This window comes from Lathamus discolor, chromosome 20, assembly GCF_037157495.1.
Source record: "Lathamus discolor isolate bLatDis1 chromosome 20, bLatDis1.hap1, whole genome shotgun sequence".
Lineage (NCBI taxonomy): Eukaryota > Metazoa > Chordata > Aves > Psittaciformes > Psittacidae > Lathamus > Lathamus discolor.
This window is the reverse complement of record NC_088903.1, coordinates 709,507-723,826: the sequence shown is the minus strand read 5'-3', so window position 1 is coordinate 723,826 and position 14,320 is coordinate 709,507. Positions and strand designations below refer to the sequence as shown.

General features: G+C 47.0%; 1 protein-coding gene across 4 annotated transcripts in view; it reads left to right on the top strand.

The window, feature by feature from the left end:
- MAP3K3 (mitogen-activated protein kinase kinase kinase 3) overlaps window positions 1–10,733 on the top strand; it is a 38,550-nt gene extending 27,817 nt beyond the window's left edge. For 3 of the 4 annotated variants that reach the window (XM_065699371.1, XM_065699372.1, XM_065699370.1), the window contains exons 14-17: window positions 1,311–1,442; window positions 2,181–2,310; window positions 3,757–3,934; window positions 6,226–10,733. In XM_065699371.1, the coding sequence (XP_065555443.1) occupies window positions 1,311–1,442; window positions 2,181–2,310; window positions 3,757–3,934; window positions 6,226–6,454 (669 nt within the window). In that variant the 3' untranslated portion in view covers window positions 6,455–10,733. The remainder of the gene's footprint in view (window positions 1–1,310; window positions 1,443–2,180; window positions 2,311–3,756; window positions 3,935–6,225) is intronic. The other variant, XR_010616782.1, reaches the window with a different exon arrangement.
- Window positions 10,734–14,320: the final 3,587 nt, after the last annotated feature.

Genomic DNA, 14,320 nt, shown 5'->3' with positions numbered 1-14,320 from the left:
TGAGCTGTGGTGTGAGTACATCAGGAACAGGAATATGACAACATGTTGGAAACAGTGGAGACGGGAAGGGGCACCTTGAAATTACAGGTTAGCACCCAGCTCCCTGCACAATGGATGCAGCTGGAATGGCTGTTAGGTTCTTTGTTAGTATTTTAACAATGCACCAATTTCCCAGTGTTGAACAAATTCACTTTGAGCTGGAATAACTGATCCATGAAGATTGAATTATCCTGATTTTATATGAGATACCAGTGCCAAGTCCTAACTTAGTCAGTTCCTACAACTGTCTGTGTTGTAAACCAGACAGTAACTCTGAGCCAAAGAAGAACAGCCTGGAATGTTCACTGCAACTCCAATCCTTAAACTATCAGTTTGCCCAATTAAGCAACTTCCTCTGATTCCACACATCTCTGCAGCAGCCAGGTCCTTGCTCTTGAGGAGCTGCATTCTCTCCCAAAGGGAGAGAAGTGAACCTGGCACCTTCCAGTAGCAGGAGGGAAGGAACTGGGATTAATTTTGGGGAAACCATCATTCTTTTTCCCATATATCCTCATGCTCTGATATCTTTATTCATCCTGTTCGTTCCCTGGATTCGGGAAGAACGTGATACTTTTCCTGGGCAACAAACATCTCTGCTTCAGTCTGGAATTGTTGGATAGCCTGTGTGCTATGATACCCTGTTTTCCGTGGCAATAATAAAGCAAAGACTCCGCATCATATGCAATAGCTGCAGATTGTGTGAAGTAAGTAAGAGAGGAAGCTCTTTCTGAGTTGATTCAAGTAAAACCATCAGCAGGAATCAGAACAGGACTGTGTAGGAGCTCTTAGCACCTGTAGTCTTGCTCTCTCCCTTGCTTGGGTTGAGGTTCCTACAGAAGGGTTCCAGGCAATGCTGTAACTGTGTATTCAGTGCGTTTGCATAATGGAAATTAACAGTCAGTGTCCTCAGCTTGGTGGGGAGAAGGAAGGTTGTAGCTGTGGTGCTCATGAAGAATGCTTCCAACCAACTTGGCTAAAACCATTCAGCTACAGAATCAAGACAGGAAACAGCTTTTTCTGGTGCTAAATCAGTTTCTGGATGGTGGGCCCATGTTCTATCAAAGCTTCTGCTCCAATATTTACATACTTATTATACAGTAAGGATTAATGTGAAACATCAGTAATGGTTGCCTGTTCCAAGAAGTAGGTGAACCAATGCCATGGATTAGACTTCCTCAGTGTAGTGGTGGTCTCATCAGTGACTTGGACGCATTTATGAGGATGGAATATTTCTGGGGCCAGAACCTCATTTTCTCCTTCAACATCCATAGGAAGTGAGTGCCCTGGAGTGTGAAATTCAGCTGCTGAAGAACCTCCAGCACGAGCGCATTGTTCAGTATTACGGTTGCTTACGGGATCGAGCAGAGAAGACCTTAACCATCTTCATGGAGTACATGCCAGGGGTAAGAACTGACACAACCAGTACAGTCACAGATCATACAGTCAAGATGAGTGGGTTTATTAGTTGGTGTGATCACTCTATGTAATCCACCTAATACCCTCTTAGTTATGCCACTTTCTCATACTGGGTTATAATCATAGAATCACAGAATGGTTTGGATTGGAAGGGACACCTTCCACTAGAGCAGCTTGCTCCAAGCCCCATCCAACCTAGCCTTGAACACTGCCAGGGATGGGGCGGCCACAGCTTCTCTGGGCACTCTGTGCCAGCGCCTCACCAGCTCTCTTCATTAGTCACTAAAGGCATTTCTTTTCTTCAGTCTAAATTTGTTCTACCAAAGTACTTCAAAGGACTTGGGCCAACTTGTAAATGAGCCTCAGTGAATGAGCAGTCTCATATAGTACAGCAAATGAGGCTAAAAGTGAGCCTGCAAAAGGGAGGGTTTTGATCTGGACCAGCCTGCTGAACTGTTTTATTGCTTGTCTTCACAAGCAGTTGTACCAGCGCAGCTCAAGAGTGGAGGAAGCAGAACCTCCTTAAGCTGTTTTTGCCATAAAGCATGTCCGTGCTTTTCTTAAAAGGAGCTTCTTAGGGCAAAATGCTCTAAGAGCCTCATAAAAAGGCTTTAGGAGACAGCTGGGTGTATAACCCACTTACCACTTATGGGAATTGAATGCAGACTGCAAGGTGTGTGGTTTGGCATTTCTTTACCAATCCTTTCTGTTTGCTTTTGGTGCAGGGGTCAGTGAAGGACCAGCTGAAGGCTTATGGTGCTCTCACGGAAAACGTAACCCGAAAATACACTCGCCAGATTCTTGAGGGAGTCTCGTACCTTCACAGCAACATGATTGTGCACAGGGACATAAAAGGTGAGAGCAGCTCATGATTGATGTCTGTCCCACGTGCTAAAGGAACTCTGGAAACAGAAGTGTTGGGGCTCCTGAACATTGCTTTGCTCAGTTTGTCCCATTGTGGTTTTGTGTTCATGTGCACAGCTTAAGGAAGGTGATGTCCTAAGCTGGGTAAGGGAAGTTGGGCTGTTCTCTACAGGACCTGAGAGCCAAAGTCCTGTTTCTCAGGTGGTAGGCATACCAGTTGCCATAAGCACTCTTTGCCTGTCCTTGACAATCCTGTTTAGACCTGGCTCTCGTGAGTATCCTGCCTCATCTGTGTAAGAAACCTCCAGTTTTCCATGTAAAGCCTCTGTGATTAGTCCTTAATCTCCCTGTTCCCAGTATAACTCCAGGGAGCCAGCCAGTCTCCTTAAGAGTTACTGGCAACAGATGTGGCAGACACCACACAAGTTCTTTTGTGCTCTAGAGGAACCAGGAGGGTTGTTCCTGCCTTCATTACATGCTTTCTGGGCTGGCAAAGGGAAAAGATGATGCTGATTCTTGAATAGCACCTTATACACCATGGAATTCAGCTCTTCCAGTGGGGAAGTGAAGTGATGAAACTATCTCCCAGCAGAAGTGCATTTTCTTTAAGGGCAGAAGGATTTCACATAGGCTCACACCACATAATAGCAACACAGGGTTCTTTATCTTATTGTGCCTTTGAAGGAAGAATTAGGTTTGGTGTCTAAGGCTTAGTTTGTGTCCACATATAGAATCCCAGGCTGGTTTCGGTTGGAGGGGACATTAAAGCTTATCCAGCTCCAACCCTGTACCACAGGCAGGGACACCTTTCACTAGAGCAAGTTGCTGCAAGTCCCTGTGTCCAACCTGACCTTGAACACTGCCAGAGATGGGGCAGCCACAGCTTCTCTGGTCAAGCTTCTCTGGGCAGCTAAGCAAGCTACACTCTTAAGTTTTGTTTTTATCCTGGTGCTTCATGTTCAGAACCTCTGACCCAGGAGAGTGGAGGTTGACTTGTTTATTGTAGGAGTTCAGAGTGCTTTCATTAGCTGCATCTGTTACCCAGCTGACCAGAAAGCAGTGATTGTACTCACCAAAGTAGCATCCCAAGGAAAGTATTTCCTACACAGCTATGTGCTATCCAGCCATTGGCCTGGGGGCCCTGCATAGGCTGAGCTGTTTACAGGCAGTGTAACAATGATGGTGCTGACTCAGCTCTCATTTCCCTTCCCCCTTCATTTCCTTGTGTTTTTCCCCAGAAGTTTTTCCCATTTACAGCCATTAGCAGTTGGCTTGTCTGCATCCTGCATTACAGCAATGATGCTTCGCAGCTCACCTGAGGCTTAATAGGGAAAAAGCCATACCATGAGCATGGCATTTCTGGGTTGGCTATCGGCTGTGGATCCAGCAGCTGGATTGCATGACAACAGCTGTTTCCATTCTTTGTTTCTTGTCCAGGAGCCAATATTCTCCGTGACTCTGCTGGGAATGTGAAGCTTGGGGACTTTGGGGCCAGCAAACGGCTGCAGACAATCTGTATGTCTGGAACAGGCATCCGCTCTGTCACGGGCACACCATACTGGATGAGCCCGGAGGTGATCAGCGGAGAAGGCTATGGAAGAAAAGCTGACGTATGGTGAGGCTTGAACCTTCTGTCCATAGATCAGTTACACCTTTTCTGGAGCAAGATGAGACACATGCATTCTGTCCTCCATATATCCAGCTTGTGATTCTGCCTGGATCAGAAGTTTAAGGCAAAGTGGAGGAGTTGGTTTGAACTCAAGACATGACCTGCTGCAGGCTGTGCTTTGCAGTGTCAGCATGCAACTGCTCCTGTAGTTCCTCAGGGACGATTTCCACTCATTCCTCCCTCAAACTGATAGCTGGTTTTCTGGCTGGTGGAAGGTTTCCCTCCTCCTTATATCCCTCATAAGAGAGCCTGAGGGTTGGTTAGGGAGAATCCATTCATTTGATTATAAAATGAGAGTTGTGCTTATAACACACTGGCAATGAACAGAATGGAGAATTCGAGCTTTAGGGGAAAGATGCCCAGACCTGGAATAACACAAAGGATACAGGTCAAGATCAGAGGTGATCTGAACTATGCATGAATGGAAACTGTAGCCATGCTATTATTGGCATAGCCAGGAAACAGCCTCTGTTGAAAGAAAAGGGCCAAATGTCCTGTGTCAAAATGTTAGTTTTGGAGGCCCTAAAAAGGTGAGATGATAAAACTAAACTAAATGACAGCAACAAAAGGTGTGTTTGTCTGTGCATAGTAAAGCGAGGCCAGTGCTGTTTCCTGTACAAGCAGGGAGTGGAAACAGCTGAAATGTGTCTTGTATGGAAAGAGTTAAGTTCTGCAGACTCTCCCAGATGGGATGCTTGGGGAGAGAATGGAGCACGTGCCTTTCCCCTTGGGTTGGTGCAGTTGTGGATTTCCTCTTGGTGCTGACATTGGTCCATTCCCATCAAAGAGATGCTGCTGTTGGCTGGGCTCCAGTTCCTACAATCCCAATGGTTCTTTAGGGGGGTCAGAAGTTTCCAGTGCAGCATTAGTCCCAGGGTGGATGTGTATGGCTGAGAGGCTCAAAGACGTAACAGATCTGAGCCTCTGGCTTTCTGCCACTGCTGCAGGCCCCTCTCCAATTTTCTTTCTCCTAAATAGCAGAATATGTGAGCTATTTGTTATTGCTGGAGTGACTTGACATGAAAAACATTCCTGCCGTTTGCTGAGTATCCTAAAGAAACCGGATCTGCTTAAACGGCATAAATCAGTCTAAACAATAATATATCCCTGCTTGCTTTTGAGCAAGCCCCCAGCACTTCAGCACACATGGTTTGCATTTTCTGTACTCTCTTCTAGTAAAGTCTTAAATGGCTGGAAACCAGTGTAAAATGTTCACGTTGGATTTTAAACCTTGTCAAGAAACCATTTCTTGCATATTCACTGGGTTTAATTCCTTTCCTTCCTTGTCTTGGCAGTTGGTGCAAGCCTGCCGCTGAAAACGTCTTTGCTTTGCTTTTCACTTCAAAAGGGAGTTTAGTTTAAAGGTACAAGAGGCAGTTTTGCCTTTTTTGTGGAGCAATGTGATCAAAAAGGACTGGATATTAGATCTTCACTAACTGCTTTTGCTTAATCTGTGGCCTGGAGGAAGCAATTAATCCTGAAACCCTTCCCTGTGGAATATTGGCATCACACTTGTTTCAGAGTGGTGGCTCAGCTATGTCCATCCTCATAATCTCCTCCTTGCCTTGAAGTAGCCTGCAGAGCTTCATTAACTGTAGGAGTTTTGCCTTAACATAATGATGCATGTGCCCCACCAGTGTTTTAACTTGCTGCCTTCTCGCTTTGGAGCTCTTAAGACTTTACTTTTTGACTGCCTATGATGGTTGGTTTCTTCTGAAGTGAAGATATTGGGGCATTCTGAGGCTGTGCACTGAAAAGGGATTTGACTTTTTTTGGGATCAACCAGCTGGGATTCACTGGAGCTCAGTTAAAAAGTGTGGGTTTACCTTACACCAAGTGCCTTAGAGAAGTACCAGGAGCAGCAACACCTAAATACCACTGAGGTCAAACAGCACCTTGAGGGACATCTCTTGTGCACCTCGTGTCCTCTGTTGTTAATGCAGATGTTTGCTGAGAGGAGAGCTTGAGCTGAGAGTAGCTGGACAGATGGCACTGAATGGTCCTTGGTGCAGTGAGGAACCAGCCTCCCTGTCTCAGCACTTCGCTGCTGAGCTGACAGTAAGAAAAGCAGCAGCCTTGGCAGGTCTGGCTCTGTGCACACATGGGGCTTGCTGAGCACAAAGCCATTTTCTAGCTGGTTTCAGAGCAGACCTGGCCCTTGCTGTTCGCTGCTCAGCCGTTCCATGTGTTATTGTGTGTCAATCCTTGCTTCTTGTTTTCCTTTCCTGCTTTTCCAGGAGCCTGGGTTGTACTGTTGTGGAAATGCTGACAGAGAAACCACCCTGGGCAGAGTACGAAGCCATGGCAGCCATCTTCAAAATCGCCACCCAGCCCACCAACCCCCAGCTCCCTTCCCACATATCAGAACATTGCCGGGACTTTCTAAAGCAGATCTTTGTGGAAGCCAGGCACAGACCCTCTGCTGAAGAGCTGCTCAGACATCAGTTTGCACAGCTCCAGTACTGAATTACCTCCCTCGCTAGCAGCTCCTGCTGGGCTCTCCATGCCCCGTCTGGTCTAGTTGCAACTGCCCGTTGTGGTGCTGCATCTTCCAAATGCCAACTCAGCTGGCCTAGTCCTTTGGGGAAGTTTATGCCAAGGAACCTAGGGTCTGCTCTTGTGCCTGATACCTTTGTTTGCTGGACTGATGTTTGTTCTACTGCCAGCTATCCAAAGAGAGCTGCATTTCTGCCCTAGTTACCTTGATGTGAAATTGCAGCTGGCTGCATGTTCTCTGCAGGCCCAGGAATGGGAAGTGTCTCACTTGTTGAATGGAGAAGAAAGCTGAACCAAGGTGGGAACTGGAAGAGCTATGCTCTTCAGAAGAGAAATGTGCAACAGCCATCCAGACCAGCTCTCTACATGTGGGTCACTGTTCTCCAGACTTGCTAGGGCTTTAGAGGCATCTCTAGGACATGACTCCAGCAAAAAGCCATGTGTCATTGAGCGTGCGCTCGCTTTATAATGATCTATTTTTCTTCTGAAGTATTCAGCATCTGAAGGTGTTCAGAAAATACTGATTCAAAAGTATGTGAATAGTGTTATTTTATAATGAAACCATGGGTTCGGGGGTACAGGTGAGGGAGGTCTTTCTAGCTCAATGGCAGGATAATCAGCAACGTTTCAGCAGAATGCAGTCACTCCAGACCCTGAGATAAGGGCTCTGCCGCTGATGTTAGAAAATCCAGAGCTTGATTTCCAAGGCTCAGTCTGTGCTAGCATTAAGACAGTGTCAGTTTGTGTCCTCAGAGCCAATGAATCTGTGCTCCTGCTTCATCTCCCTTTAACTGCTGGGTCCAAATAAACCCTTCTGGAAAGGAGTTCTGTGGAACAGCTTTCTGTCACACCTATCTTTTGAGTTGGTAACTTCTTACCATCCTTTAAACCAAAGAGAGCTCATCTGGTGCCCAGGAATTTACTTCAGGAAGAGCCTGTGTGTTTCTTTGAGGACCTGGCCTGATAGAAATTCGAGGTTTTTATGGGGAGGAGATGGAGCTGGACACTAGGTTTACTTGTGCACAGTAAGTTAGAATCAAGCTCAACCCTTCAGTGTGTGTGCTTTGTTTTACAGGTGTGCAAGTGTTCATTTAAGATTGCCATGAAGCATTACAGCCCTGTTTCAAGAAGGTTTTAAATCTAACAGTGAACAGGAGAGAGCATTGGCAATGCTACGATATTGCTGTAATTAACTGGAGAACCCACACAGGTACCAAGTGAAAGGTACCAAATCTCTGGAATTCCCAATGGCTCACTGACCTTCCGTACTCTATGCTGATTTGGGCACTAATCCCTATTTCACTCCTAAAAGACCAGCACTCCTGGGGATACATGGAGTAACTAGAAGCTATCTGTGTGAAAGGAAACGAAGGAAATGTGGTATTAGCTAAAATACTGCTTTATAGGGCAGCACTGAAGGTGTTCTGCTCTTGATTTGGAAACCATATTAAGGCTCCACATAACCTCCACTCCTCCCCCCATAAAAACTTGAAAACTGCTTTCCTGATGCAGTAAAATGAACAGGTTGTAAGTGAATACTGGTAGGATAAGGCAAGTTTTAATGAAACCTTGACCACATGAGAACGACTGGATTGAATACAAAGAGGGGAAAAAAGGAACCTTAAAAATGCCAAATAACCAAAACCTCCTGAAAGGGTTCAACAACCTGAAGTGTTTTTTCTGTGCCAAACTCGGGGCAATGTGTACTCAGTTGTTGCTTTCACTTTGAGGCTCTCCTGCACTACTGCAAGGATGCACTGTGTAGATTGTAGGCACTTAAGCGGGATGCCTTTTAGGAAAGCTCTTGTTCCATAATTTATTAATTCTAATGAGAGCACTTCTATTCATCTGTTCCAAAGCTGGAGCTTGACTCCACATTGTCAAGACACGTGGCTGACTTATAGCCTGCACTTCACTGTCACTTGCACCCAAGGGAAGCAGGGGCACGACACTGCTACTCTGTGATAGGGAGTTTTTTGCACCACTTTGCTGTGGGATAAACGGCTGCCTGTGTTGCAGAGGAATGTGAGATTATTCCTGTAGTCTGGATGACAGGAATAGGGGAGGCAGCACTCTTCAAGCCTTGCAACTGGCACCTAAATATACCAAAGATTGGAATTCATCACACTTCACCCTGCGGACGTACCGCAGTGATCAGGAGTGTAGCGATGCTGCCCGCACAGGTTCCTCTCTCCCCTTGGCTTGGCCTCACCAAATTGAGACCTTCTTCCATGGTCTTTCCCTTGCTGTCCCACACATTGTGTTCTGTGAGAGAATGGGGCATGAGGAAATGGTGTCACTTTTAATGTTTCAAAGTAACTAAATCCTCAGGATCTGTTGTGGCTTTTACCTCATACATGTCATGGAAGGCTGTTCCAGAGCAGAGCAAAGAGCATCCTGGGCTGATGGGCTCAGTCCTCTCCCCACCAGAGCATCTGGTCCTTCCCACCACCTATGCTGAAATGTGCCTACTCTGTATACACTTGTATTCCAGTGTGTAGTAATGAAAGCAAATAGCAGTTGTACAGTGACAGAGAACATGGGGTGCCAGCTTGGACTTCCTGTATCCCAGCACCTGACCCAATGCCATCTCTTCGGCACAGGATCAAGCCAAAGCATTACTTGTATGTTTGGAGATGCACTTTTATGAATGTAGTTTCTATCGCTCTTTTTTTAGCTCTTTTTACATCATGTAAACGGTGATGCCTCATACTTTTTTGGTTTATTTATATGGTAAAAGATCATATTTGGTGATTTTTATATATAGCGACTGTTACGGGGCCGGGGGGGGAGGAGGGGAAATACATTTTGACTCCTTTATGAACTTACAAAGGAAAAAAAGCAGCTGGTTTTGCAGAGAATTTGCTGATGGTTTAGAACAGGTAAAGACAAGCCAAAATGCCACCGTTGTTTCCTCATGGCCCTCCTGGGGATGGGAAACATCTAGATTCCAAAGTCCATTGCTGAGGACCAACACTTACACATGGCCCAGGCAGCAAAAGCATTTGAAGTGGACATAAATGTAATGACACCTCTGGATTGAATTGCATCCAGCCTCTTTATCCTGGCAGAATTGGCTGAAAAGCTGGGAATAACCTCATTTAGGGCAGTGCCAAGCTGACACTGAGCTGGTGTGTCCATTTAGTGCCATGGAGGCCTTGGCAGTGCCGGAGTAAAGGCTGGGCTTGATGATCTTGAAGGTCTTTTCCAGCCAAGCTGATTCTATTCAGATGTCCTGCTGTGCTTTCTGCTGTTCCTTCCAGGGAGGGGTATATTGAGCAGTGAATCCTGGATGGAAGGTGCTGCAGAAATGGGGAATATTCTGCTTGAAGACGAATATCTTGGAGGAGTCCCATTACCTTGCGACAGTTGGAACTGAGCAGGAAGATGTCTGAGATTCCCATCAAAAAGGAACCTGGGGGAATGGGGGATTTGCTGCTCCCTGAGTTGTTAGGAAACAAATTGTTGGCATTTTGGTCTCGGTGTGACGATTCTGAGCATTCCAGGTTATTTGCTTGTTCTCCAGTAAATGCAGCCTTTGTCTATTCTAGTGGCAGCAATTTGGATTATTCTTATCCCATTTTTGGAGTAGTTTTCCAAAGGACTTGATGCTCCAAACAAACAGCTCCCGTTGCCATTAATTACCAAAACGAATTGACCAAGAGGGAAATTGGTACCTGCTCAGGTGACACATGGGATTCCCAAGTGCCCAAAGAGCCAGGATAACATGGGAATCTTCAATAAGCCCACCCATCCCTGCTGTACGTGCTGATCCTGGCAGGCAAAGGCCAGATCCAGGAGGCTGAATAAGACCCCAGGGACTGGTGCTTAGATTAATAGCTGCTGCGTGGGACGGTTTTCTCTCTTTGGATACAGCCCTGTGGTACCTGCCCTTGGAGCTGGGAGCGTTCAGTCTGTCTTTAATTCTCAACCTAAAATAGGTGTCCTCTGTGGTTTAATGGTGTTTGGGCTTCAGGTCTTCAAACCCCAGCCTTGTTCAGGAGCAGATCTCACTGAGCAGCTCTGATTTCCCAGTTAGGAAGGGTAAATGTGCCTGGGGGGCAGGTCAGAAAGGGAGAAAGGGACTTTATTACCTGTCTGACATAGTGGGGAGCAGGGAGAACTGCTTTAACCTGGATTGTGCAGAAGACCTTGAACCAGTAGTCTATATGTACCGACCGGGGGCTTGCAGTGCAAAGCCAGGCCAATGTATCATTTTATTTACAATAAAATTATCATTTATATGAAAGCCTTTGTTTGGTGGTGGTTTGCACACAGTGTCTCTTATTTCCTGTGCAAGTGGTGCCTCAGGATAAAGTGAATATGACAACTTGTTTTCCTGCTAACTAAGGACCTGAACTGATGGAAGGTGGTGTTCCTTTCAGGTGTTCTATTCTTTGGGACAACTGGAGCAGTGTCCTGTCAGTGAGGCGTTGCTTCCTGGATCAGGTAAGCACATGTCCTCCACAAGGCTGCCTCTGAGGTAGGTGACATTCAGCCTTGCAGGAGGAGCTGGGCTGCTTTCTTGGCTCTTCATGTGGAGATCATAGAATCAATTAGGTTGGAAAAGACCTTTAAGATCGTTGAGTCCATTTAAGATCATTGATCATCTCAGTCTCCTCTCTGGCAGCTTAAAGCCATTCCCCCTTGTCCTGTCATATTCATGAGCTCCCTTCCAGAAATGAAGCCCCCAGCAGAAGTGGATGGTCTTGCACTGAGTGTACTAAAGATGTGGGAGAGGATGAGCTCTGCTGTCCCAGACTGGCAAGAGAATGGGTAACCACATTTCCAAGTATTTTCAGGCTGCATTTCTTTTTCCCAGCAGTACTATCATAGGAAAGGACAGAAATAGTGCTGCTTTAAATTCATCTACATCACTTGCTGAAATGCTCATTTTTCTTTTGTGCTGGTCCTAGTCTTGGTGTCATTTCAGCAGTGGTTTGAACACCACCGTGGTCCCTCGAGATGCTGTCCCATGGGTCCTAACCACAGTCTTCCCTCTGCTCGCCTTTCCCAGGCCATGGTAGAGCTCATTGCTATGTCGATTAAACACTGACGTGTTTGTAAGTGTAAAATGTGCTCAAATGAGAAGAAATGGGTCAACAACCTGATGCAATAGAGCCCCCTGCACATGAAATGAGCAGATGCGTTGTGCTTGTGGGCTGGTCCAGAGCAGATGAGAACCAGACAAGTGAACTTGTCCCCGAACACAAATGGCTTGTGGAACCAGAAATAACCACCTCCTGCTGCTTCCTGCCACCCTCCGTGTGTGTCAGAACCTGACAACCCTGCCGTTGCTGAAGGAGGAACTTCGAAGTTGCCTTCACTTGAGGAGGTGCTTCCCAAAGCTGATGCCTTCATTCTTCTTTCCACTCTGTATGTTCAGTGCTTAACATTTGCTTTATGAGCATGAGATTCACACCTTAGGCTTGCAACATGGCAGGTTTGCCCCTGGACTCCCCTCCTACTCACACCCCTCTAAAGTCAATAGCTCTATAGTGACTCTGCTTTCCACTAGTGTGTATTCCTTACTTGAATCTGCACCATACCTGGCTATAGGTGGTGGCTGGGAGAGAAAAACATCTGGAGGCTTGGGGTAAAGGTTGATCAGCCCCAAAGCACTGACCAACACACAAAGAAATGCAGCTAAAAACCTCTTGTGCCTTTCCTGATTCCTGGGGATGTGCGTTCTGTGCCCAGTGTGGCCCAGGGCAAGGTGCCCCGAGGTACGTACGTTTCCTCTCTACATCCACTTCTGAAGCAAATAGAGTTTCAAGTCTCTGTAGAGGCTGGCTAATACTACCCTGCTGTGGCTCGAGGAGAGTGAAGTCTGAACTAGGAACAGTGTCTTCTGGATTTGATATTGCCTGAGTGTGGGTGTATTGCATTATATCCAGGAAATGCTGGCACGGTGAGCTGTCGTGTCACTTGTTCTGCTGTTGATCTCTGCCTGGTGCTCTGTATCTTGGCCAGAACCGGACATCTGCACGGTATGGATATAGATGGATTCTTACTGATTTGTTGTTTTCCAATTATTCCATTAAATCTGTTGGCTTAAGTTTCCAAGCTCTGGGAAGTGTCCTTCCGTGAGCTCTAAGGCAGGTTGGTAACAGAAGCCTCGTGCTTGCATGGGAATGCAAAGGGTTGTGGTGGTCGTTCATTGCTCATCAGTTGTATTGTCTCTTCAGCGGTAAAACCAGGTCTGCTCTTTGGAGATGCAGGCAGCTGTGAGCCATTTTCTGTGCTTCACATTAAGGGAACAGACCCTGTGCTGCTATTAAAGCTGCTGCTCTTGAGCTCTTGCTGCAGTGCCCTGGAGCCCAGAGAGCTGTAGCATCCTCTGCTTTGCCTCCTGCTTCTCTGCTGAGGATATTTCCCTATGGAGGTGCTGCACTGCTTTGCTGTGCTGGAGCAGCACAAAGAAGCCCCAGCAGGGACCAGGTCATGACTTGAAAGGAAGCTTAAGACAGAATCATAGAATGGGTTGGGTTGGAAGGGACCTTAAAGACCATCCAGTTCCACCCCAGACACAAGAGGGATGTGGAGCTGTTGGAGAGAGGCCATGGAGCTGCTGCGAGGGCTGGAGCAGCTCTGCTCTGGAGCCAGGCTGAGAGAGCTGGGCTGGGGCAGCTTGGAGAAGAGAAGGCTCCTGAAGAGGAGACCTGAGAGCAGCTCCAGTGCTCTAGGTCGGTGTTGCAGTGACTGTGTCTGCTCAGAGACAAGGGGTTTGCAGCAGGTGGGAGGGATTCAGAAAGGAGGGTTCCAGTCCCAGGGGTGTGAAGCCAGCCCTCATCATAAATCAGCTGGGTTTTAGCTACACGTTCGGGACATAGAGACAATGGTTTGGCCTTTGTTTTATTCTATTTTAATCTGTCTTACAGAAACCTCCCATTCGGAGCCGTTTGAAGCTGTGTGCAGAGCCTGGCATGTGAACCAGGGAAGCAGGGGTTGGCTCCTTTGTGTGCAGCAGCCACTCTGTCAGGTGTAGTTGTACTGAATGTCTCTGTCCCTGTGTGAATCTCATGCTCACCAGATTCCCTTCTCTCCCCTCAACGGTAGTGCCTGGCTCAGGTCGCCACAGAATCAGTAAGCAATAGAACAGGCTGAGGATCTCAGACCATGTGCTCACACACATCCTTCTGTTGCTGCCACGTCAGTGAGAGGTGGCTGTGCCCCTGTGAGAACAGGGTAAGTAGAGAATGGTGCACTACTAGTTCTGGTAGTAGCTCTAGAGATGTGCTAGTGCACTACTAGTTCTGGCAGCTCTAGAGATGCACTAGTGTACTACTAGTTCTGGCAGCTCTAGAGATGCACTAGTGCACTACTAGTTCTGGCAGCTCTAGAGATGTACTAGTGCACTACTAGTTCTGGCAGCTCTAGAGATGTACTAGTGCACTACTAGTTCTGGCAGCTCTAGAGATGCACTAGTGTACTACTAGTTCTAGCAGCTCTAGAGATGTACTAGTGTACTACTAGTTCTGGTAGCTCCAGCGATGCACTAGTGCACTGCTAGCACTAGTAGTACTAGAGAGTGCTACTGTCTTTAGACAAAGTTCCAAATTCTGGGGAGGAAAGGAGAGAACTGGGCCATTGTTCTTGCTTAAAGAAGGTTTTTCTCCCTCCCCCGAAGTGCTCTGGTGTAGTTCAACCCGCTCTGGACCTGGTGGCCCCGCTCTGCAGGCAAGAGCATCAGGCAGCTGAGGTGACGGATGGGGAAGTGAGGCCAGCAAGGAACAGGAAGTGAAACCTAGGAGCTTGCTTTCATTTTCTAAGCCAACCTTTGGCAGGAAGAGGCTGCAACGTGCCCAGCACCACAGAGCAGCAGGTCCTGGTTCA